Below are 25,181 nucleotides of genomic sequence, written 5' to 3'. Positions count from 1 at the left end.
TTTATCAGTTTTTTTCAGCTAGCAGAGTCCTCCACTGAGGCAGAATTTTTGAAGTTCAAAGGTTGTGTTTACACTGAGTATTTTTGGAAATGTGGGGCACAGGGCACAGAATATGATCATGAACTTGTGTTGTGCAAATACTCTGTATAATCAAATACGATGCTTCCCGTAGGATCCTTGTTTCATTGATAGCAAAAAAGGGATAAGTCTAGAAAGATATTAGTAATATATTAGTAAAAGGAACTCATGGAAATCTCTGACTTTTGTGGGAGGGGCCAGCAATTAAAAGGTGTGTAGTCAGTGGGTGTATTTGCCCTTTGTATTTTCCCTGAATGTCTGACAAGACTGATTTCCAAGATTAAGAACCTCTTGCAGCTAAACTTGAGAACAGTAGAAATTATCAGTGTTATGAATTATGATCCAAGGTCCTTGATCCTTGTAGTACCTCATATGATGAATATGTTGTTGTCTGCATTTATGGATAAAGAAATTGAGAAGTAAAAGATAGTGAATCAGTGTCAAAACTGTTAGAGAATTTATAAGTTCTGTGTAAAAAATATTATATATTCAGCTGTTTTCAGGAGGTACCAAGCTTCTTACTTCTCTGTTACCATTTATATACTGTATTCTTGACTTGATTTAATTTTTTTCTGTTTAGATTTGCCCAGTTTTTCCTGTGCCCGTTGTTTGATGAAAGCTGCAAAGACAGGGAAGTGAATGCTGTTGATTCTGAGCATGAGAAGAATCTGATGAATGATGCCTGGAGGTTGTTTCAATTGGAGAAGGCTACTGGAAACCCCAACCATCCCTTCAGTAAATTTGGAACAGGTTTGTTAGAATATAATTATCCATTGGAGTTCTGTGTAACATACATAGTATTATTGTTTATATAAAATTGTTAAAGACGGACTGAAAAAACTCCCTTTTTTTCATCTCCATATATGTCTATTATGGTGTTTTATCACATTCTCCACATGGTAAGAACAAACAGAGCGAGACAAAAACATAGGAAATAGAGTGATCCAAGACCTGCAGTACAGTGATGAAGCATCCTTTATGATTCTGATAATTACTGCAGTGAATACTGTTTTCTAATTACTGGATTTGTTATAATTTGGTACTGTTAAGTCTTTGTGCATAGCAGAGTGAATGAACTGTGTTTAAATTGTTAGCCACATGCTCCTTCTGCTAACTAGTATTGCATTAGAGCTAGATGACAGGGACTAGGTTGAATCAGAAAGAACAGCAAAGTAATGTGAAAACTACTGACTAAGAATATAAAACCAAAGTCTTAAGCATAGACTACAACGGTAGTAGATGGACAGATAAAGTGGTCTTGGACAAATCCCAATCTTATGTCTGTAGGTATTTTTACAGGCTTTATTACTCACGCGATGCTTGGTAACAATTTAAAACAAACACCCCAAAACCTCAATTTAAAAAGCATTAAAGATACCATAGTTATGGTCAAAACCACAGTTATGGTCAAAACCACATGTTTGATGCTTTGGCAGAAGTTTAAATGTGCTTTTTTTCATAGAAGTTACTTTATACATGAATTTATTTTGAAACTATCAAAGTAAAAGGGCTATTAATTCATGAACTGCACTGTTTAATCCTTGAGCATGAAGGTGTTTTGTGGCTGGGTAAGTTTGCTGGATGAATAGTTGATGCAAATACTGGGTACAGTAGGATGATGGGAGGGCAGATAATGGGCTTTGGGGATGTGTTTCTTCCTGTGTCTCAAAAAAGAGAATATTTTTGCACCTGTTGATGGAGGGTGTTGTTGAGGGGCTGGTAGCCAACTGCTACAAGAGTATGTGTTGCTCTGTTCATCAATAAAGAGAGGCTGCCTGAAACAGAGAAGCAGTAACTGCATTCCTCAGACAGATAAATATGAAAATAAATTGTGCATATTTACAGGCAGGCAAGCATCCAAAGTACATTCTGTAATCTCTGCTACTGAAGAGCTTACTTTTTACATAGCACTCAGAAAACTTAAGTGGAAGTTTCAGAAATAGTTGTCTACAATTTAAGAAGGTTTTATACCTGACACAAGTGAAGTGGTTTCATGGAGAGAATACCTGAAATGTGCTCAAATTCAGTAGCAGTAGTCATACTCACCTCTTAGAGTAGGCTCTGATTCTGAAATTAAATTATAGCACATAGCCTTCCTGTAGATCTGACTTTGCAGAATTAGAGCCCAACTTTGATGGTTTAAATTTACCCAAAGAGATGACAACTGTGATGTGGTTTTCATGACAGTTGCAGTTGGCATCCTTCTTATTGTTTCCTTTTGACCAGCTGAGATGATTTTAGTCTAGCAGAATACAGGAATCCATTTGATGCTTCAGGTCCACTCATTGCCGTGCAGCCTGTTTTGCCAGCAAACCTTCCGTTACTTGTCTGTCCAGAGACAAATGCACCTTAATCTTGCAGTTTTCTTGTTAGGATGTGTATTTTGTCGCAGGTATCTTTCACCCATCTACCTGAACTAATGCCTATGATTGCAATGATTGCAATTCTTCTCCATCAGTGCCCTCAACAGTGTCAAGTCCTTTCCCAGACATTTTTGCACTCTCTAGTGTCCATTTTCCTACATCTGCAAGGTGTCTCCTGACTCTTGCCCCTTAATGAATGCCAGTACTGTAACAGCATAGTTACTGAGCTAAAGCATTGTCTTTATTTTATGTTAACCTATGTGTTGATTCTGTGGGAGTAAACACTGTAGGGTATCTAAAACTTCTGCATTTCATTGGTCTATGGATGGTGAGGAATATACACAAAATATTTTAAACATAATACCCTAATTATTCTTTTTAGGTGTCATTAAGAATCCTTGCTTTTACTAACATGCACATTTTGAAAGTTAAAGCAGTATATTTCTTCAGGTGGCCTCTCTATGATGATTTGTTAATTGTTGCAGTTGTAATTGGATTTGTGTCTAACCACTGAACATTTAGACAATATACTTGTGTTATATTATTTATGTAGCTAATTTTGCTTCATTGATTTGTATTAACTTATATCTGTGATTGTAGGGTTTGTGCACTGGACATATATGCATAGCAGGCATGCTCTCCCAGTCTCTTCTCTCTTTCTTGCTGTTTTTCCTGTAAGCACACAAGTTAATATTTCTGTTATGTTTTCCTTGCCTTATTCTTCCTCCTCACGCCTTGCTTTCGTCTGTACCTGGTCTAGTTGTCACTTAAGGGAGTTACTGATCTTAGAGTTAACAGATGGAGTATTAGTGTGCCATTCTGGTTGGTAGATTCTGTTGACTATTTTGTGTGTCTGTGTAGTAATGGGAAGTGGAGCTGATTGAAATCCAGTGTGCTCTTTGTAGACTAATTTTTCCGTTGTTTCATGTTCTTACGTTCACTAAACATGAGTTCTGCTTTGACTATAAATGTGGAGTATGTCTGTAGAGTAAATGATTGACAGCTTGATGCAAAGATTGCACTAATTAATAGGAGGATAACTTAACAGATAAAGTTTGGTATTTTCTGCTTATGCGCTTATTCAGGGAGAGTTGTACTTGTCTTCCTCTATAGGAACTTGTCTGCTGCTTGGCTGTTTGTGAAGCAGAAGCTGAACAGTTGCAGTTTACAAATTGTGTTTGTAAATTAGTAATTGTTTATTTCATTTCATATACTAGGCTATAATTTGTGGCCACAAATAATTGCACATGGTGATTCCTGTGACAAGAGTCATAGGAGTTTATATGGGAGTAAAACCTACTCCAAATGTGCCAAAGAAAAAAACTCTTCTTCTTCTGAATTAGAGCCTGGGCTTACTTGCATTGCTTTGAAATAACCCATTCAAATTTAAAAAAATAATTTGGAAAAGTAAAACATCCTTGGTTCTTCAGGAATGTGCAGATTGAGGGTGGAAGTATTTGTTGTCTCTGATAAGTTGAGACAGTATTGATTCAGTTTACTTACTGTGCATAGTAATTATTTTAAAAATTACTATCCATCTGGAGAAAAGCAGATTTATTAATATTTTTCTTTTTAATTTGTAAATTCATAAACAAGTATTTTTAACTTATGTTACAGGGAACAAATTCACCCTGGAAACTAGGCCAACCAAAGAAGGAATAGATGTAAGACAAGAGCTATTGAAGTTCCATTCTACTTACTATTCATCAAATTTAATGGCTATTTGTGTCTTAGGAAGAGGTGAGTTTTGTTCTGTTGGTTGAGTAAGACTTTACATGTATTTATGTTTGAAGAAAATGAAGTGTATGCAAGTGTCTGAAAGTCTACGGAAGGGAGAAGAGTAAAACTTGTACAGAGTGACCAAACAATTTCATGTTTAGTGAAGTCTCCAAAGCAGATAAATGTGTATTTTGCTGATGTGGATGAAAAATATGGCTCTTTAATAGAAATACATGTAGTTCACAAAATGTTATTATACAGTGCCCCATCTTGGTTTGCATTGGTTGTTTTTCCTGCACAGTTCTCTGTGTAGTGTAGGAGCATGCATATGTTGGCCAGGAAAGATTCTGCTTTTTACATTTAACTGGGATTGTTCTGACTAACAAGGTGACCACTCTTTGAAATCTTTCCAGGATTAAGATTGTACTTTGAGACATCCAAGAAATGCCCAGTTTTTTCTTCAATGCCCACCCTTAAAAGGTGTGTGCTAAAAAACGTGATGAACCTTTCTTAACTTATTCTCGCTTTCAGAAGTGTTTCAGAATGCCTTTCTTTAAGCAGGTAGCTAATTTGAAGGCTGTATTTCAACAGAAATGGCATTAGGTCAGTTTAGGTGAATTCATGCACAACATTAAATTCTTTTCACAAATGGTCTTCCGCTCGTTTTTGGAGAGTACTGGAGTCATGAACTGGAATGATTGTAAAAGTGGAAGTACTTAAACAGGTTACAGATGTGTGTGAAATTTTGGGGCACTGAGGATAAATCACCCTGGCTCACACTGTACATGAAGTACTGGAGGTGAGCTGAGGCTGAAGAAAATCCAGGTTTTGGCAAAGTTGCTTTCACTCTGGAAAATTTGCAGGTGTAATTCCATATCCCTTAAGCTTTTTATGGAATGTTTATTTTTGTAAATGTTCAATATCTAATGTTTCTTTTCTTTAGGTCCAGCTTAGATTAACGAGTAAAATTTAAAGATGTTTTTCCCGGTTACAAGATTTATTTTAATCATGGTTGAAGCGTTCCTTTAATAAGCATAGTGCTTATAGCACATTATAGTTCAAAACTTAAGTAATAATAAAGTTTTCCTTTCTGAAATTAATAATCATCATACCATTAACACTACTTTTCTGTGTAATTCAAATTACACAGAATACACCAAATCCAAATTCACCAGAATCTTCAGAAAATGATCATGCTTCTTCTAATGTTTTTGTATTCTAGAATCCTTGGATGAACTGACTTGCTTAGTGGTAAAGTTATTTTCAGAAGTAGAGAATAAAAATGTCCCTATACCAGAGTTTCCTGAGCATCCCTTCCAGGAAGAACACCTTCGGGTATGTAGAGATACATCTTCCATCAGAGTGTCTCTCTTAAATGGTATTTTTTATGTTTCAGTAATACATTGTGCACTTCACTACTTTTGTATCGGTGTCCCTGTTAAGTTCCATATTTCTTTCTTAATTTTCTACTCACCTTTCCGTGCTTAGTATAGTTTTATATAGTTCATAGTAAAGGCTGTACCTTTGGTTGCAGCTGTAAGCAACTGAGAGATAATTAATCCTCTTTTTGTTTGCATCATGAATGGCTAAAGTACATACAATGCCCTAAGTACATACCTTTTACTTTCAAGATTTTGTTGATATGTTTGTAATCAAACGTGTGTGTCTGAAGGGAACATAGTATGTGCTCCTGAGATGAATAAAATAATGAGTTACCTTTTGTTTATGGATCTCCTTGTTTATTTTCCTCCTCAGCAACTTTACAAAGTGGTACCCATTAAGGACATTAGAAATCTTTATGTCACATTTCCTATACCAGACCTTCAGAAGTACTATAAGTCAAACCCTGGCCATTATCTTGGTCATCTGATTGGGCATGAAGGCCCAGGGAGTCTTTTATCAGAGCTTAAAGCCAAAGGTAAGTCCTTTGAAGGTAAAGAATTAAAAAGTCGTTTATTACACAACTTTTTAAAGCTTAGCTACATTTCACTTAAAATTGACCTCTTTCTGCCCCTAACTGTTTGAGTAACTCGAGTTGTAAGTCATTTTGCACATAAAATTGTGTCTGTGGTGGGTAAAAGTAATAAACAACAGTCATGCTGACTGCTGAAGCTGTTATTTCCTGCGCTCCCCTTTATCTACTCGTGTTTAGAGAAGTACACGAACTTTGCCATAATGAACTTATTTCTATTCTGCCATGGGCTCAGAGACTGCTGTCAGGTGCCTTAATGTCTGGAAGACTGCAGGAGTGTATCTTTCACTATTTTGCTTTACACTACTGTCTTCCAAGCAGAAATAAATTGCCCAGTAATCAAATAGTCTTGAGTTTGTCATATCACTTTGAGCACAAAACCAGTTAAGTCTGACTTGTGTTATGTTTAATTTGTGCTGTTGCTATAGGCATTGAGGAGGGGAACATGTTAAGTACTCAAAATGTTAAAAAAAAATAAAATAAAAATTTAATGTTGCTGAAGCATACAAAAAGTATTATAAATTGTTACAGATTTGTTTATGTAATATATTTGCTTTTTGATTTCATAGGGTGGGTAAATACTCTTGTTGGAGGACAGAAGGAAGGTGCTAGAGGCTTCATGTTTTTCATCATTAATGTGGACTTGACAGAGGAAGGACTTTGTAAGTGAAGCGTGATGTCTGCGTTCCATGTTATTCCTGATATGATGGGTTTGTGTTTGTATCCACAGAGACTAGTTATGTTTTTAGCTTGAAAGCCAATGTATTTTAATTAACTGGTTATTCTTCTGTGTTTAGATCCTCTCAGTATGCCAACACACATTTCATCTAACATAAGAAACCAACTTATTTGAGGTTATACGAAAGTATTTCATTGAATGTTTTAAAGTTCTTCAAAAGAAAGCTGTTAATACCTTTATGTGCTATTTAGTCATACTATTTAGACCTGAGTTAAATTATATTATAAATCAATATCTTAACACAAGATGTGTTCAGTGCTGTTCTCAGAATTAGCTGGGGACTTGAACACTTCTCTTAAATTCATGACTGAGAAAAATATGTTTAACTTTGCCAGTGGGATTGCATATGTACTTAAACATCTTGGTGTATCAGGCTGCAATTAAAAATAAAACCTTAATATTTGTGTTCATCAGAATTTTTTCTTTGTGCAGAACTGAGTGAGTTATTAAGCAAGTATTTTTTCTTTCCAGTGCATGTTGAAGATATTATTTTGCACATGTTTCAATACATTCAAAAACTACGTACAGAAGGACCTCAGGAATGGGTTTTCCAAGAGTGCAAGGTACAACAGTTGGTGCTTGAAATATGTAGTGGTAGTATTTTTCGCAAATTTTTGGATTATAAGTAGAAACAGATTCTTTGGCTGTGGAAATAGCCTTTAATAATCACACAGTAGTGAAGTTTATTAATTTTAAAGTACAACATGACACAAATGACAAGTATATTCAGGATATATTGTCTTGATGTAGATGTGAAGTGCTCTTACAGAGCTGTGAGTTGACATTTTATGATGGTATAATGGAGGTGGAGGAAGAAGTACCTTACTCTGTCTGCAAAGGTTTTGCATAACCTTCCTTAGTCTTCACTGAAGGTGGAGGTGGGGAAGCATTTACTGTGAGGGGCAACATAGAATTGGAAATTGAAATGGCTGTTACTCTACCCCTCTTCTTTCATGTGTCAAATTATATAGTTGAGATTATAAAGGCAGTAGGACATTTAATCTGCTGATTGTTCTTTCACCTTTCTGAGAGGTGAACCACAATTCCATGGAGTACTTTTGCTGTACACTTCAGTCTTTGCTGAACCATTCACACTTCTTATCAAGTGTGTATGATTCTGTGTGCATAAAGCAAAAATGTAAAGTATCCTGTTAGAATTAAATAATTCTCAATGACAGTGTGAAATAAACCCAGTTTTATTAGATATATATCTATGTAGGCTCATTGGTTCGCTACAAATACTTGGGTAAAGATTTCATGTTCCATCTTAGCTTTGTTTGGTGAAAACTGTTGATTCTCTAAGAGCAGAAATTCCGCAGATGCATTTTGACAACTGCAAAGGAAATCTCTCTTTACCCTCTGCTAAAAGTCATGATGGAATCATGATTGTTTCGTTGTCCTTGTAAGCAAATTCAAGATTCAAAAGAGGTAGTTCCATCCTCCCATCTTGTCCCTGTGTCTTTTCCTTGCTTCTCTTGTATCAGCCCCAGCACTCCTGAGGCTGTGAGGTGAGTTGGAAGAGCTGGTGAACTAGTTTCAAAAGAATCTTCTTTTGAGTTTATTTTAAGCTGAATTGTTGAATTAACTAGACTGCATGGCTTAACAAAAGGATGAGCTGTTATTTTCATTGGCTTTGTAGTCTTAGACCTCTTGAATTCACCCTTGCTGTTGTATTCCAAGAATGGTGTGTTCTATTTCTGTGGCTAGGACAGCATAAACACACACACTTTTTCTGTCTCTAAAGTTACCTTTTAGCTGGCTGAACAAAAGGAACAAAAAAGGAAGAAGGAAAGGCTTTGGTTCAGTGATGTACAACTAACACTGCACTGGAACACTATACATTGCTTGTATCAAAGTTGGTGTGTTTTCACATTATCAGGAAATCAAAATATATGAGCTATGGGACAGGTTTACTACAAGCAGGGCTTAGAAGACTTGTGTAACACTTCACATTGTAAGACTATCTGAAATTGCTTGTGAGTTTGTATAACTTGATGATTACTGAAAACTTCTGTTAGGTACCTGTCTAACTAATATAAAATGGATACAACAAAACTCCTTCTTTATCTTATAAAAAGGAATTGAGTAGCCAATAATTATTCTTAAAATAGTCTCTATTACATGCTTTTCAACTCTTCCTACGTTGTTTCCTAGGATCTAAATGCTGTGGCATTCAGATTTAAAGACAAAGAACGACCACGAGGTTATACATCAAAGCTTGGAGGAATGTTGCATGTAAGTGTTTTTGTTTAGTTGGTTGTGTGTGTGGTTTTTTTTTTCTTGTTTGTTTTACATTATAGTAATCATTTAACAGCATGTTTGATTATTCTCTTAATAAATACAGGTATTTGCAAGGGTCTTTTGCACTTCTTGAGCTTAAGAGGCTAATACCATGCTGCGCAGATCTTAGTTTTGGCGGTCAATGTCACACTTACTTCACTCTCTACCGTTTTACACTTCTATACTTGGTAGAACTGGTTTTACACTAACTGGAGTTGCTATTTGATCTGCTTCAGTGTTTCCTAAGACATATGTACCTTGTCATTCTGTGTCTACCTGATAGCCTAAATGTTCTCTAGGGGGATACGAGAAAAATAATATTTTATCGTAAACACAAGCACTATGTTTCTAAGTGTTTCTATAGTTAACAATGTGGAAATACTGCAATAAGCAAAAATGTCTGCATTAAGATGGCAAATTAGAAATGTTTGACTCTACTAATGTGATTACGTATTGGCATGGAAAGCATCATCATGAAGCTTATACTTAGTCTATATACTTCTTGCAAAATTCAGTTCCCTCATTTTGCATTAAAGGAAGTCAGGCAGGTTTTTTTTGTCTAGTGAAATTCACGTAACTTTTATACATTGCAGCCATTCTCCATTGCACAGCTAATGTCTACATCTACTCAGAGGCATCGTTCATTTCTTTGCAGGAGTTCCTGTGAATGCTCCTACACCTTAAATTTGTAAAGTTCAAAATAATGAATCTTTAGTTTTAGAATTGTCTTACTGATTACTAAAAAGCATTAGACTTAACTGAAACCATTTAAATTCATATAAATAAACCATAAAAAACTGAAACCCCTATTAGGGATGCTATCTATTGCTTCTGTTGTGTCAAATGCATAAAATCTATTTACCAAATGGACTTCTGACTTCTGAAACAGTCTTTCAGTGATCTGTATTTGTTGGATCATTCCCAATTACAATTGCTGTCTCCAAAAATTAGATGAGGAAGTTGCAAGTAGTGTTCCAAAGAGCAGGGTATTGATTCACAACCCTTTTTTTTTTCCCCACTGCATTTCTTTTGCCGTGCTTTGCAGTATGCATGGTAATTCTGATTCTGCTGCTAGTTGATTACAAAATACTAGAAAAATACTTTTTCTAGTTCTTTTTATTGCCTCTGAGTCATACTAAGCTTGTGCTTTGAATTAACCAAGCTAGAATTTTGTTCGGTGATTTCATGTGCTTACGAATACTAACTTTTTCATAACTTGGAGAAGAACCTGTGTATAAGTTAGCGTGAGTAAATGTAATGTCATGAGTTGTTACGTATTTACCAAAAGGGTTTAAGAAACCTATTTACTCAACAAAACAAGAAGTTCATCTTTAAAGCACATTTGTGCTGGTCTAAGGAGTCACCTCTAAGGTCTTGCTGTGAAATTATATTTCATATTTGTCATGTTTAGTCTTGATGTTTTCCAGGTAGTTGTTCTCTGGTTTACAGTGCCCCTTCTCTTTTGTTGTGTTTTGTCTCTTAATTTTCCTATTTGTAAAACTTCATTTTAATCTGATTGTTGTATCTACGTTGTTTTAGTCTGCTTTATTTTAGTTACGTTATGCTCTGACTTTGCTGGAAAGTAGTCACAGAATCACAGAAGTGTGTTTGGGGTTGGACTGGACCTCTGAAGGTCATCTTGTCCAACCCACCTCTCAAGCAATACAAAAATAACAAAGTAACCAAGTAAATTTAATGTTCAGTTCCAGCTGGTGGGCAGACTGTGTCCTGTGTTTGTAAAGGAAATAGCGTGTAGACTTTTGGTCACAAAATCTATATTGCATTGGTGATTTCAGATAGAAGTGCATAGATTACTTAATATTTCCCCTTTAGGTTGCTTAGTCTGCTTAGCCATTTATGAAGAATGTAGTTAAATGAGTATTCTGCAGTGTACAAGGAATCTTTTGACAAGTTCTTTCAAATTCTGGATTTTTAGCATTCACATTTGAATTTTTTCTAACACAGGTTTGGTTTATTGCCCTTGGTCTCCACCCCCCAGGACCTTTCTCTTTTCCGAAATCTTTGTGTGAGTTACTCTGTAACTACTCCACTGTAGTCTTTTGTATAATGTATGTAATTCAGAAAGCCATTTTATAATAGTTCTGGTCAAAAAATGTATACCAATATGGCAAACTGCAAGTGCTCAGGGCTTAGGTCACCTGGTAGTTTCCCCTTGGTAAACAGATGTTTATCAATAAAGTTTTCCTGTCAACCACACTAATAATTTTCAAAGGAATTTTCACTGTTTTTTCCTTCTTAAATTGTGACGTACCTTAAGAGGTTTTCAGTTTGATCCTAATTAAAAAACGTTAGCATTAAAACTCTGTAAATTTGTATTACACTTTTAGAAAATTGACATATACTTTCCTTTAAATTACTGTAAATAAAAATAGGATTCTTAAAAAAATAGGAATCTTAGGATCCTAAAAAACTTAGTGGTGGGGTTTTTTTTGGTTGGTGGTTGGGGTTTTGTTGTTACTGTTTTGGGATAGTTTTGTTTATGTTTTGTTTTTCCCAAATGCACTCTAGTGAGTACTTAAGAGTTCTTTTATCTTTAAACATATCCTCCAGGGGTCAGCATTTACCATGTTATTTTTACTGTAGTTACTTCAAAACTATTTAAAGATGGGTGACTTTTTATATTGAGACAAAATATTTCAAGAGAAAAGAATGGTAATACAGAGTATATAAAATTACCAAATATAGGAGAAATGTAATTACATAGAGTACTACTCCATCCTGGTTAGTTTTAAGAGAGAGGTTCTAAAACTTCTATGCACTTCAAATTTGAAATTGCCAAGGCAATACAGATTTAGTGGCCAAAAGTATACACTTCTATTTCCTTTTCAAAACAGTAGTTTTCTCATGCTTACTTGTTTATTAATTCATTTACGTGTTTCTGGGCTTTGTTTTTTAGTATTATCCTATAGAAGAAGTATTGGCTGCTGAATATTTGCTTGAAGAATTCAGGCCTGATTTGATAGAGATGGTACTGGATAAACTGAGACCAGAAAATGTTCGGTAAGTTAAACTGCAGTGACTTGCATTTTAACCCACACATTATAAGAAAGCAGATGTACTAATGGAAACACAAATTCTTAGGTGACTCTTACAGCTCCAAAGTAAATGTTACTGAAAAAGAGCTAGTTGTTCTCTGTGTTAAATGTCTCTGCTCACCATTGAAAATAAGCACTCTTAAGTGCATGCAACTCTTCCTGTTCAGACAGAAACATCCTTTTGGTCCTCTCTATACAGGATGTCTTCCTCAGGCCGAAATAGTTTTTGGAAGTTACTTATTCGGAATCGCTCAACTGTTACTGAGAAAAAGCCTAGTAAAATTATCCTGCCTGTCTAAATTCTTGGGACACTTTATACGGAATGCTCTAATATTCATGATTTGGAGCTAGGTCTGGAAATCTGTTAAGAGGATGGCTTTTATCTGCTGTATATGTTTTACTTTTCCTATGGAAAGCTTCATGCAGCTTAGCAGAACCTCTGAAAAATATCTATTTATGTGGGTAGAAATAGCTGTCTTTAGCTGCTAAAATCTCTCAGACTTCCAGAGCATCTCTTTGATGTGAATGTGACCATAGTGTAGATGAGTTTTCCTTGCAGAGTGTGCTGCAGTACAAATTTCATGGCTCAGTAACTGGTCAGGCTGGATGTTGAAAGGAAAAGGGAATGCCTCTCTGTTGTGCTTTTGAGGATCTTCTGTTGACACCTAAGCAGAGTAGAAAAAGGAGGCTGAAAGAACAAATGTACCTAGTGTCTGAATACCTAAAGAACAGTAGTGTGACCAGAATGAGGGAAAGAATATTTTTCTGAGATGATGATTTACAAGTGAAGGAATCTGGAAGATGTACAGAAGAAAATGAGGGCAGGTGAAAAAAAAGGCATTATTAATTGTGAAGGAGGAAGGGCTGGGTAAATGGTTAGCAAAGGGAGGAAGAGCCTGGAACAGGACAGCTGGCAAAGGACATCATGGGCATAATTTAAGGGGAGATGCTGGTAGCTGTGGGTAGCTGGTATCTCAGGGATGGATAGAGGGGCTGGCTAGTGGAACTGCTGGGGGTGTGGTTAAGTGCAGATTGGACAAAAAAAAATGAGAAGGGGATAGGAATTTGGACTAGTAGGCAGAGCAGAGCGAAGAGAGCAAGTCTAAAAGAAAAGATTGTCAGGCTTAGCAAGGATATTCAACTGAGAGTCCTGAATTGTGGAAACAGGGCAAATGAGGCAAAGAGAAGAGGTCTGAGGCAAGGAGCCTGAGGTAGGTACAGTCTGTTTGCATGGTAAGATTTTCATAGAGGGGGGCTGTAGGGGTGGCTTCTGTGAGATGTCAGAAGCTTTCCCCATGTCCAATGGAGCCAGTGCCAGCCGGCTCCAAGACGGACCCACCACTGGCCAAGGCCCAGCTAATCAGCAGTGGTGGTAGTGCCTCTGTGGTAGCGTGCTGTGAAGGGAAAAAAAAATTTACAAAATGTCTATGCCACTGGAAGAGAGGATTAAGACTAGGTGAGAGCAACAACTCTGCAGACACCCAGGCCAGTGAAGAAGGAGGGGCAGGAGGTGCTCCAGGCACTGGAGCAGAGATTCCCCTGCAGCCTGTGTTGAAGACCATGGTGAAGCAGGCTGTCTCCCTGCAGCCCGTGGAGGTTAACTGTCTCCTGTGGGAGGGACCCCATGCCGGAGCAGGGGAAGAGCGTGAGGAGGAAGGAGTGGCAGAAACAATGTGTGATGAACAGACCGTAACTCTCATTCCCCATTCCCCTGTGCTGCTTGGGGGAGGACATAAAGAAACTGGGAATTTAGTTAAGCCTGGGGAGAAGGGAGGGCTGGGGGGAGGGTGGCTTTTCTGATTTGAATGGTAAGAAATGAAGCTAAATTCCCCAAGCTGAGTCTGTTTTGCCTGTGGTAATTGATGAGTGATCTCCCTGTCCTTATCTTGACCCACGACCCTTTTGTTACATATTTTCTCCCTGCTGTCTGGTTGAGGAAGGGAGTGATAGAGTGGTTCTGGTCAGACCACCACAGTAGGACAGCAGCAGGATTAATGGGACCAAACTTGCAGGAACTGAGCATAAAAGCAGAAAAGCTTGTGCGGACTAAGTGCTGTATAGTCTACAAAAGGGCAAAGAAACCAAAGTTTACCAAGCATTGCTATTTTTTTTTCCTTCCCCCATACAACTTCTGTTTCTGTTCTCAGAGAATAGGAATGTTCTGGAATTACATGATAAAATGCCAGTGCTATTATTGCTCTGCCTGACCTACCACTGTAGTTGGAATGTGTGTAATGAAAGTAACAGGAATCTTCAGAAAGGGAAAAGTAGAGATTCAAGGTTTAGACTGTTTAATGCTGAATTCCTTCTTTGCTTTGTCACAAGCTTCTTAAATGGCATGAGACAAGCTCCTAAAACAAACTTTTCACAGCAGGCCAGTAATTACTTACTCCTTTTCATGTTCTTGAGTATGCCTGAGATTTTAAGGCCTAACTAGAGGGATTGCTGAGCATCTGAATCCACAAACAACAGAAGTTTTGCTTTTAACCTTTGAGGTACCATACAATGTGAAGAATTGGCGGGGGGAAGTCTTAAAGTGAGCATCTCAAATGAGTGGGTACTGTATAACTCCGTGTATCTCTATGTGCTTCTGCTTCTTATCTATGAAAATAACGTCTCTTGGGGTATTTAAAATATGAAATTTGTTCCTGTAACACTGAGTGCTGTAGAAGAGACATTGTAGTAATTCTGTTTATTTAGAGAAAGATGCGAATATTGGAAAGAGAAGTCAGGTCATGCGTGGAGCAAAACATAAAATACTGAATAGCTGTATCTTAATTGTTCTGTGCACTGAACAGGGCAGAGGTTCAGTAGAACAATATGAATTTGTGTGTGCATATATCGATATGTATAATATGGTACAATCTTAATTACTAGAAGGGTGCATGGGCAACAGTTACACTATCATATTGGAGCCTGAATTTTCTTTTTTTTTGCTAATGTTTGCAATTTGGTTCTCTTAATATATGTTTTGTGTATATTGTAATAAATTGTAAAATCAGTGGTGTAAGGATACTATTGAAAATGTATGAAAAACAGAAACAAGCTCTTGCTTGTGATTCTGTATATCAGTCCTACTGTATTTGAACACTTGTTTATCAGTGTTTTGGAAGCCAGGTATACTATAAAATAAATAATGGTGATTTTTGAGGGGGTCTGTTTCTGAATGTGTTCCACGCTGAAATTTCAGACAGTGTTGGATATAGAGGGACAGCAAGGCATGCATTCATATATTTCTAGTGTTTATATATTTCAGTCTTCTGAAATTACTGTGAATTATTTAAAAGTTTGGGCACATGCCTTCACTATGCTCATTTGTGTGACAAAAATCTGTCTTGTAGATTCATGTGGTTCTGGTGTTTCTAGGGTTATACCAGTAATGATAGAATGGAGCTGCCTATGTCAGTGACAGTAGTTGCCATAGTAATTAATGCCCTTTAAAGAAGGGCCTATATCTTTGTGTGTGGGTGTGCGTCTGTGTGTAATGTGTGTGGGATACTGCAACTGAAGCTTGAATATTTTGAGAGATCATATTTTGAACAAACAGTAGAGAAAATTTCCAGGTTCTGTCTCCTGTTGTATTAAATACTTATATTTTGGATGTATTTGCATGTTGATCTACTACCGACTTTCTTGGAAATTTGATACAAGAGCTTACCTTTAACCTGAAGAGTATTTTTAGTAATTAAAAGACAGAATATATAATTGTTTTTTCTCTGAAGAAAGCTTAACCAAATTCCACATGAATTTTAACTTTTGTAACTGTTTTTAGAATTGCTTACAAGCAATAGGTAAACCATTTTTTTACACTGATCTAGTAAGCAAGATACAGGTGCTTAATCACATCTGGCATTTATTATCGCTTCACATAGCCTTACTATATGGGTCTTGACACTGCAAGAAAACAGTCAATATTATCTTAGGGAAGGATACCTTTCTGTAATGTAAACTGGGTCTTTTTTATTAGCCAGAGAACTTCCAAAGCATCTGCTTGCTTAAATTTTCAAAAATTGCTAGAGGAGCTTAATATATGTAAATACATTCATAGACTGTTTAAACCTATCAGAAGCTGCTGGATGCCACAGACCTCTCATCATTTTTCTGTGTCACTCCTGTTGCTGGCTATGCCAGCCTTTTGACAGTTCCTTCCAGTTGACGGTACTTGAGCATAAAATAGCCATAATTAACCTTGTTCAAAAGTTATTTGGTGAGAAAGGAAATTGTAGAGAATACAGGTAGAGGGAGAAAATTCAAGTCTATAGAATGTGGTCAGAGGTACAAGAATAGCAGCAACAATTTTTAGAAGAATTTAGAATGTTATGTGATGTGCTTTTTTTCAAATAGGTAATAAAGAGCCATTTCACAATGCTCTTTTAATTAATATAAGCGCATATTTGCACTTGCAGTTTCAAATCTGCATTCCTCTTTGTCCTTGGGTTAAAAAAAAATAGGGGAGGCAGGCAAGAAATGAGCAAGAATCTTACGAGAGAGAGAAGAAAAAGTAAATCTAAAAGGATGGAATTTAGCTGTAACTTAACTGACATGTTAGTAACCAAAGAAAACAATTGCTTACTATTATATGTATCTTTTATTTATAGTAATTTTGTAGAGTTACATCAGTCTTCTCACATTGGACAAAGTGACTTGCTGGAGATGAGTATATTCTCTGCACTTGGTAATTGTGGATTAATTTCAAATAAAAAGGATTTTTTTCAAGATGGAAAACATCTAGAGCAAACACTAACTGAAGGTGATCTGCTTTAGTATTTGAAACAACTGGGAAGCACTGATCCTTCGGATAATGGCGACAGTTTCATCTCAGCTTTTTAAATCAATTCAGCCTGTTCTGAATGCTCTGTATGTGACTTTTCAAGTAGCAAACTGTAGTACATTTAGAGTGGAGAGGCACAGTGGTGGGGCTGTTTTGGAAACTAAATTTGGTAGAATAGGTATCCTCTTCTGTACAGGAAGGCCTCAAAAGTTTCCATAATGGAAGAGGGATGGCGGCATGGTGACTGAATCAAGAAAGTTTGTGATCAGATAGGGATGGTCATTTAGTAACTTCCATGTATGTGGGTTTCCATGTAATCTCGGGCTTTAAATGTCTTGGGTCTCACCCTGCTTGCTTCTAGCTTGTTGTCAATGTGCTTTCTTTTTGGATGCTAGAAGAAATACGTTGTGTTTAGTCTTCCCTCAGGACTAAATACCATTGTCTCTTCACTTTACATGGCTTAAGAAATACATTATAATGCTAATTCTAAGCTTTTGAATAAAAAAGGTAAATTTTGGGAGATAAAGGGACTTTCAAAATCAGAATGTACTTGGGTTTATGGCCTCCTCAGTTCACTGTTGAAGAAATTTTATGTTCTTTTTGTTACAGAGATTTTAGTAGGGCTTAAAGATAGTAAATACAGGTAGGTTAGTTCTCTGAGGCTTCAGATGTGATGCCCACAGCTGTGCCTGCAGCTGTCCTGTTAAAGCTTAAATCTAAATATGTACGAACTAGAGTTAACAGAGACTGATTATGTGGAGTTCTAACAGCAGAATTCAGCAAAGCACTGGTATTCTAAAATGGATTGAATGAGGCCTGCGGGAGGACTATAATGATGTAGCAGCATGCACACTTTGAGTTAGAATTGTATGTGATCCGAGTAATAATAAATGTATTGCTTTTTATGTGTGGACTAAAACCATGCTAGTGTTTGCTATTGCCGTAACAGCTATACATTCACACCTTAGTTCTCTTTATGTTCAGACTATTTGTCTTCTCCAAAACTGTAAGTTATAAAAAGAAACCCAAAACATCAAACCAAATTTAAGATTGTGTTGTTGCTTTTATGTGCTTCTCTATATTACATGGTTTTTCAGTGTAGACTCAGAAGTTAGTTGTGCTTCTATGATAATACTGAAAGCTGATTTTTCTCAGATGTAGAAGTATAAGTCCTTTCAATTTTAGTGGGTATTAAATGTTTTTATTCGAGGTATCAGGTGTTTACACATCTGAGCTAATTAGACCTACCTATTTTTATGTGATGGAAACAAAACTATATTCCTTGTAGACACATTTTAGGCACTTACCTTTTGAAATTAAAAGTAGAATGAAATGAATTAGGGATTTTTTTATCTTTTACTTGACTAAGATACTTAAAAAGTATGGTAAAATATAACAAGGAATGCAATTTTATAGTATTTTTTTTATTTTAAATTGCTGGCAAGGTAGGATAACTTGGGGGTGGGGGGAGGGAACTTAGTTAAATATTACTAAAAGTGATTTCATGGTCTGTTACCAACAGTTTAAGAAAGCCACTGTCGATTTGCATTTTCAGTGGGCTCTCTTGAAAGAATGAGTTGAGATTATAGATACTAATAAAAGGGTCCCCTTGTGGTTTACTTTTTTTCTAATTATGGCTGTATCTATGTGCATGTAGTAAACTATCAATCCAGTAGCTAGTTTTCTTCTTTTGTCATTGCTTGAGCAAATTGTATATACTTACAAAAAACTGGACATGTGCTTTTTAAGTATCTATATAGTGTTCTGGTTATCTGCTCTTTACTGATACTTACACTCATGTTTACCTTTCTGTTCTCCCTTTTCATCCCAACTCTACCTGCTGCTTTTTTTTTTCTTTTGGATTTTTTTTGTTTGGTTTGGTTTTTTTTCTTTTTATGCCTTGCATAAATTGTGTCTTGCAATGGTTTACTTCCCATTGATATGAATTTTTCCTTTGTATTATGATTTTATTCGTAATTTCCTTTTCATAACCCTAGTGGTATTCACCTACACTAAGAACTTTTCTTGGCGTATCTATATTGAGGTAGCTGCATTCACGGTTAGAAACTGCTGTTCAATGTCTTCTCTAAAAAGTTCAGCTTTTCAACTGTTATTTTCTTAACAAACTGTGTTTTTAAAAAGTATGGAAAAATATCCATACTCACAGATGGTGCCAAGTATCCATATGTGCTTCTATTTGACTGAACCATAACAGGAAGTTTTCATATTCTCCTCCCCCCTCCTGCCCCCGCACACTACTTGTTGCATTTAGTGGCTTAATTTCCCTAAGAGAGAAACCTTTTTAAGATGTAAGTATAATTTTTTATTTGTTCAAACTGCACTGAGTTTTGCCAGCCATCTGTGAAGATAAGACTTGGCATGTGTCACAATCTTAGCTGACAAATGTAATTTCCCCGTCATTTCCAATACAATTTTTTTCCCCTCATCATCTGCAGAATAAATGCTCTTATTAAAATTTAAGAAGCTAGTGACTCATCAGATTAAGCATCTAAAGAACATTTTCCCCTTGATAGTAGATGGAATTTTTCCTCTTTTGATATCTGAAGTGCAGTACTAGTACTCTCCTAGAGGGAAGAAAAATAAAATGAATGCCAAAATGAAATTTCTGAGGGCTAGTATTTCACATATACTGAGCAAACAGTTATTTCAGTGCAGTGGGTGATGCTCATCTGTGATGATAAACATGTTACAAATACGGAATGTATGTGTTCATCTTTTAATTGCATTGTATCTGAGTAAAGAATTTGAAAATCACAATTTGCTTATTTCCCCATACAAACCATGGTGTTTGTAGAGACTTAGTTTTACTGAACCCTTGCAAATTACTTATGCTTCTGCAGAATGATTAGAATGCTGCACCCCAGCAGCATCTCTGTAGTTTCCCCTCTTACCCAATTAGATTTGTGTGGAAGTGGCTTTGAACAGCCTGTATTGCCTCGCATGAGTTTTACTGATGGTTTTGGGGGAGGTTATAAAAATTCTAGGCTTTTGCTCTTTTTGTCTCAGTCATGTTATTTTATGCGTTTGGATAAGATACCTGTAATTTTTTCTGCTGTTTGACAATATAATCATTCGGAAGACAAAGTTTAAATTAGTTCCTAAAAAAAGCAATTGTTCCATTTTAAGTATAAATTCATTTTGCAACAAATCTGCTTTGACATATCTGTTACTAATATAACAAATACCGTGGTCTCAAGGTCTATTACTTTTTCCACCCTTAGAAGCTTGAGTTTTGTGATGTACATCTGGAATGTAATAGTACGTAATCTTTCCTAGAAGTACATTCATTTTAAGGCACACATTCTCTTCCCAAGTAACACTCTTCTGTGGATCCGTCACTTGTACTTATTTCAGGAGAGTGAAAAACGAGATGGTGTCTAGTAAAATATGTATCACATTATAGAAATTGCATTTGTTTTTTAAAATTGAATATAACTGAGGACTGTACGTACAAGAATGTACATATAGATGTAAACTGCATTTACACTTTCAACGGTGTTGCATGTTCATGAAATGCTTAGAAGCCTAATTGCACTTGTTGAGTTTAAATATGTTATAAGCGGGTCCTATTAAAGATTACCTAATTGCCTGTCTTGATTTTCCAGTGCTGTCTTAAACCATGCGGATGTTCCTAGTGCTATACAGCACAACACAGAAATGAAAAGCAAAAGCAATGTTACATAGCTGACAACTTAACTGTGGTGGTGCTTTTCCCCTCTTCTTTTCCTGTCCTTGTGTTCATTGCTGATGATGCTCCTGTCTTGGTTTAGAGTGTAAGTCTCAGGCAGATAAAATGCCTTTTGGTTTGTTTCATGTGGTTGTGGGTATGTTTCTGAGAGCTCAAAATATAAGTAAACATTCCAGTAATGATTTGGGATATGGGGAGAGCAGGAGGATCCCTTGAAGCAGAACTGCTTCAAGAATTGCAGTACTGATTTCTGCAATTTCATTTTCTATACATAGAGCAGACCATTATTTCTAGCTCTTAAATTTTAGTATGTTCCTACAGCAAATCTTTGGATGCTTGGATTGTCACTACTGCTTGAGCATTGGTACCCTGGAGAAGGGTAGAAGGAGATAATGTTGAATAACAGACATCTGCGTATTCTAGCGTAAAACACCTTTGTCTCGCTGCTCAGGCTGCATGATTATTGGACTTTTATCAGGGTAATCTTTTAGTTTAAGATTCTATTTATTTATTTATTTATTTATTTATTATTTAATGGCTGGAAAAGCCTGATAGGTTGCTCTGAAATTCTGGTAGACTTTATGGTTTTTATAGTCTCTTAGCAACTTCATCTGTACATCGTAGAGCCTTTGCTCACCAGCTGTCCAAGTTAAAATGCAAAACAGTAGAGTATTTCTATGGCTCATTTTAATGTAAACAACAATATCTCTAATAGATTTCACCTTGTTGACTGAGCTAGTATCTGCTGTGTTGCAGATATTGTCCAAGGTTAAAGTGCTTAGTTCTTTGCTGAGTATTTATATAGTATTGTTCCTTTTATATAAAAAATTAAATACTTGTAACGTGCAAACATGAAACAATTTTATATGAAGTCACAATAAAAATGTTAACCATTCCTATTGCCATTTGCAATGAGAGATGAAATAATGTATCTCTTGAAGATGAATATTCTTATTCTGGTTTGGATACTGTACAACTTTTGCAGAGGAGCAGGAGTTGTTTTGTGCATGTGTATGTGTGTGCATCTGTGCGTGTTAATGTTCTTTCAAAGGTAGGGAGTAAAAAATTCTCCCTTCCTCAACCCAGAGGAAATCTACATCCCTGAAACGTGAGATTTGATTGCCCCTCTGTAGTGTGTATGATTTATGTCTCAGAATTAGAGTCCTGCTTTAATTTTTTAATCTACTGCTAGAGAATGTGTCTTTACAATCCCATGTGGATCTGAGATGTACTTGTCATTTAAGTGCATCTAATGCTAGCTACTTACCCCACTGTTCTGCTACTCAAACTGCAACACATAGATTAAATAATAATTTGAGAATCTTCCTGATAGGAGAATCTAGAACTAAATACAGCAGAATCCTGTTTTCTTCAACCTTCTTGGATAATTTAGTCATTTATGTGTAAAAACTAGGTGAAAAAGGAGGGGTGAGGACATAGGCATATTAATAATCCATGTATTTAAACTTTTCAGTGTATTGCAAAATTAGTCCCAAGGGGATTCTCCAGTAACATGTTTGTGAAGTATTATAGTTTGAGGCACATCCTTATGCCTGTTTTGATTTACAGCCCACTTTACCGTGCACATAAGAAATATACAACAGAATGCTCCTGGCCTTGAAGATAACTGTGATTAAAAAAAGAGAACGCTCAACATTGCGTATATTTTGATGTTTTAATGTGCATTTTAGCCATCTGCAGAAGATTTGACAGTTGGTTATTGTCCTGTTCAGCATCTAGGGATTGTTAAATGTATGTAGGAAGTAATTGTGCTACCTTTTTTTGACCATTTCAGAATTCTTATAATCAATTTATATTTAAGGGTAGCTACTTCCATTGAATAGTCTCTTGTGTTGTAGGTTGTTAAAAAGGATTAAAGGAGTTTTCTTGATACCTATTATGAAAACTATTGAAAAAATACTGATAAATTTGTAGTTTCCTTTATTCTGGATTTCCTTTTATTTAAGTGTATTCTTCAGTTCAGGGGGCATCTGGATGATGATCTTTGTCATAGGGTTTAGTTTTAGGTAGTGCTGTGAGAAGCAGCAAGTTGAACTCTGTATAGGTCTCTTCCAACTTGAGAAAGAAATTCTGTGATTCAGGTTTCTAATTGATTATAATTATGCTGTATTGAATGTATAAAGTATCAATCTTCCTGATTTTGCTGATTTTCTTCCCTTCCCCTCAAAAAAACCCCAAAACAAAACAAAAAAAGAAGGGGGGGGGGGCATAGCAATCTGATATGAAAGCAGATACCAATCTGAAATGAAAATATGAGAATGATACAAAATGAAGAAACTCTTAACTATCAGATTATGAATGGGAGGGTGAAACTGCAATAACATAATCTAAAATGCTACGTCAGAAATAATATTTCTGTAATCAGTATTTCCATATATCTGAGTGTTGATACAGGTAGTATGAAAAATGTTGTAGTCACTTCATTAATTTCATAGAATATCTCAAGGACTGCTTTTTGTGTTTTCTAGAACAAGGACAAAATCTAAAAAATAGAAATTGCATGCAACAATAATTGTGTGTAACTCTAGGCTGAAACTCTTCAGAAACCCAGTAAAATTTAATTACGCTGATAACTTGATTTCATGGTTAAACTCAGTGTGTAGTTCAGTATACGTGTACTTGCTATCCAAATGTATTTTGTAGTTGTCCAGGGACCATTTCCAGAAATAAATGCATTCTGGTGATGGAACAGAAATACTGCCCTGAATAATATCTCGCAGTCTTTTCTCAGACACATTCATGCCCAAGTGCTTTGCTTCTCTTTGTTTTCAGAGTTGCAATAGTTTCCAAGTCTTTTGAAGGAAAAACTGATCGAACTGAAGACTGGTATGGAACACAGTACAAGCAAGAAGCAATTTCTGATGAAGTTATTAAGGCATGTTAAAACTTCTGATATATTCTAATATCTGCAAGTGAAGGAGTTGTAAATTCTTTGTGTAATTTTCCATTTAGTTGGAGGGAGAACTTAAATTTGCTGCTCTGCATAGCTTGAAAATTGTATGATGAGTCTGTTTAGTATTGATGAGAAGTAAGTATTGATGAGAAGTAAGGATCATATGCTAGTCTTTAGATTTCAAATATGTATGACATAGGATGTTTACTTTTTAATGGTTTTAAACTGTGTTAAGTACAGGGAATATTATACCATTTTAATATATAAAAGGTCCATAATATGCAGTGGCTACTTAAAAATGTAGGCATTAACTTCTTAAAACTCTCTATTAAATGTTAATGAACTAATCTGTTCTTAAGAAAGGGATCAAGGGATCTTTTTATAATTGCTCTATGTAACATGTTTCTGAGACTGATTTTTGCAAAAAATCAGTATGTTTTGCCAATTATATGAGCTTCTAAAAATCAAAACTCCAGTAAAGGACTGATCTATTCTTTTAAGAAGAGATGGCTATAAAATACATCCTAGAGCTAAATCAGACCTGCTGAGCACATGGTGAATACAGTCTGCATAGGAACACTTCGCTCCCTTTTGCTTGTCCATACTTATGTTCTTGATTACAATTCTTGCTTATGTATTTAGTTTAATACCTTCATTTAGAGTTCAGAATAGCAGAAATAATGAGACATAGAACCACCTTCCACTCTACTGTAAACTTTTCAGAATTATTTTTTATCTTTTTGCCTTCTTCCTCAGAGCACTTCATCCTGCTGATAGTCTACTCCAACTTTTTTTTTTTTTTTTTTTTTTGGTTTCCCAGATATTTCTCTCTTTCCCTGTTATGTTAATAGTATTTACACATAAGCTAGTGGAACACATTTTTAAATCTTTTGTTACAGCATAAAATAAATAAGTATATATCCATTAATTAAGCAGAAATTCTGCTTTGCCTCATTGTTTCTTCTGTTTATCTAGAAATGGCAAAATGCTGACCTCAATGGGAAATTCAAGCTTCCAATGAAGAATGAGTTCATTCCTACAAACTTCGAGATTTTGCCATTGGAAAAAGATGCAACACAGTACCCTGCCCTTGTCAAGGTAAGCTCTGTATTTGTTCTGTTTGCTAGCTAACCTTCTGGGAAGTTAGCAGTTAATTCCTGTGTGTTTTAAAAATACAGATCATGTAATATTCTAAAGTCAAATAAACAAAAAAGTACAAAAAGATACTGCTAGAAAGACAGTAGAAAATTAATTCTTGCTGAACTTTGGATTATGACTGGTTTCCTACAAAAATGTATCTACAAACAGCTTGAACTCTCTTTGCCCTTTTGAAAATGTGTTAAAAATTGATAGAACTCATATTAAAGCTGTTTATTCAGCAGAAGGGTGACTCCCACTCTTATTAATTTTTTTGAGCAGTGTTCAGTAAGTTGAGGGTGTAGACAAGGCTATTCTTGTGTAGCTGTGTATGGAAGAAGCTTGTGATTGCATAGAAAAAGGGAGAGGGAGATGTAAACACGTAAATAAACATCACTCTCCAGTCTCCTGGAAGCATCATGTAATGATCTCAATACATTTAG

At 35.8% G+C, this 25,181-nt stretch overlaps 1 protein-coding gene across 5 annotated transcripts in view; it reads left to right on the top strand.

Moving 5' to 3' along the window:
- Window positions 1-25,181, top strand: part of IDE (insulin degrading enzyme) — a 70,413-nt gene that overhangs the window by 11,175 nt on the left and 34,057 nt on the right. For all 5 annotated transcript variants that reach the window (XM_055721421.1, XM_055721423.1, XM_055721419.1 and 2 more), the window contains exons 4-13: window positions 659-828; window positions 4,059-4,181; window positions 5,383-5,495; window positions 5,916-6,078; window positions 6,702-6,794; window positions 7,343-7,434; window positions 9,026-9,106; window positions 12,069-12,172; window positions 23,481-23,583; window positions 24,577-24,699. In XM_055721421.1, the coding sequence (XP_055577396.1) occupies window positions 659-828; window positions 4,059-4,181; window positions 5,383-5,495; window positions 5,916-6,078; window positions 6,702-6,794; window positions 7,343-7,434; window positions 9,026-9,106; window positions 12,069-12,172; window positions 23,481-23,583; window positions 24,577-24,699 (1,165 nt within the window). The remainder of the gene's footprint in view (window positions 1-658; window positions 829-4,058; window positions 4,182-5,382; window positions 5,496-5,915; window positions 6,079-6,701; window positions 6,795-7,342; window positions 7,435-9,025; window positions 9,107-12,068; window positions 12,173-23,480; window positions 23,584-24,576; window positions 24,700-25,181) is intronic.

Source organism: Falco cherrug, chromosome 9 (genome assembly GCF_023634085.1).
Source record: "Falco cherrug isolate bFalChe1 chromosome 9, bFalChe1.pri, whole genome shotgun sequence".
Classification (NCBI taxonomy): domain Eukaryota; kingdom Metazoa; phylum Chordata; class Aves; order Falconiformes; family Falconidae; genus Falco; species Falco cherrug.
This window is presented reverse-complemented; position numbering and strand designations above follow the sequence as displayed.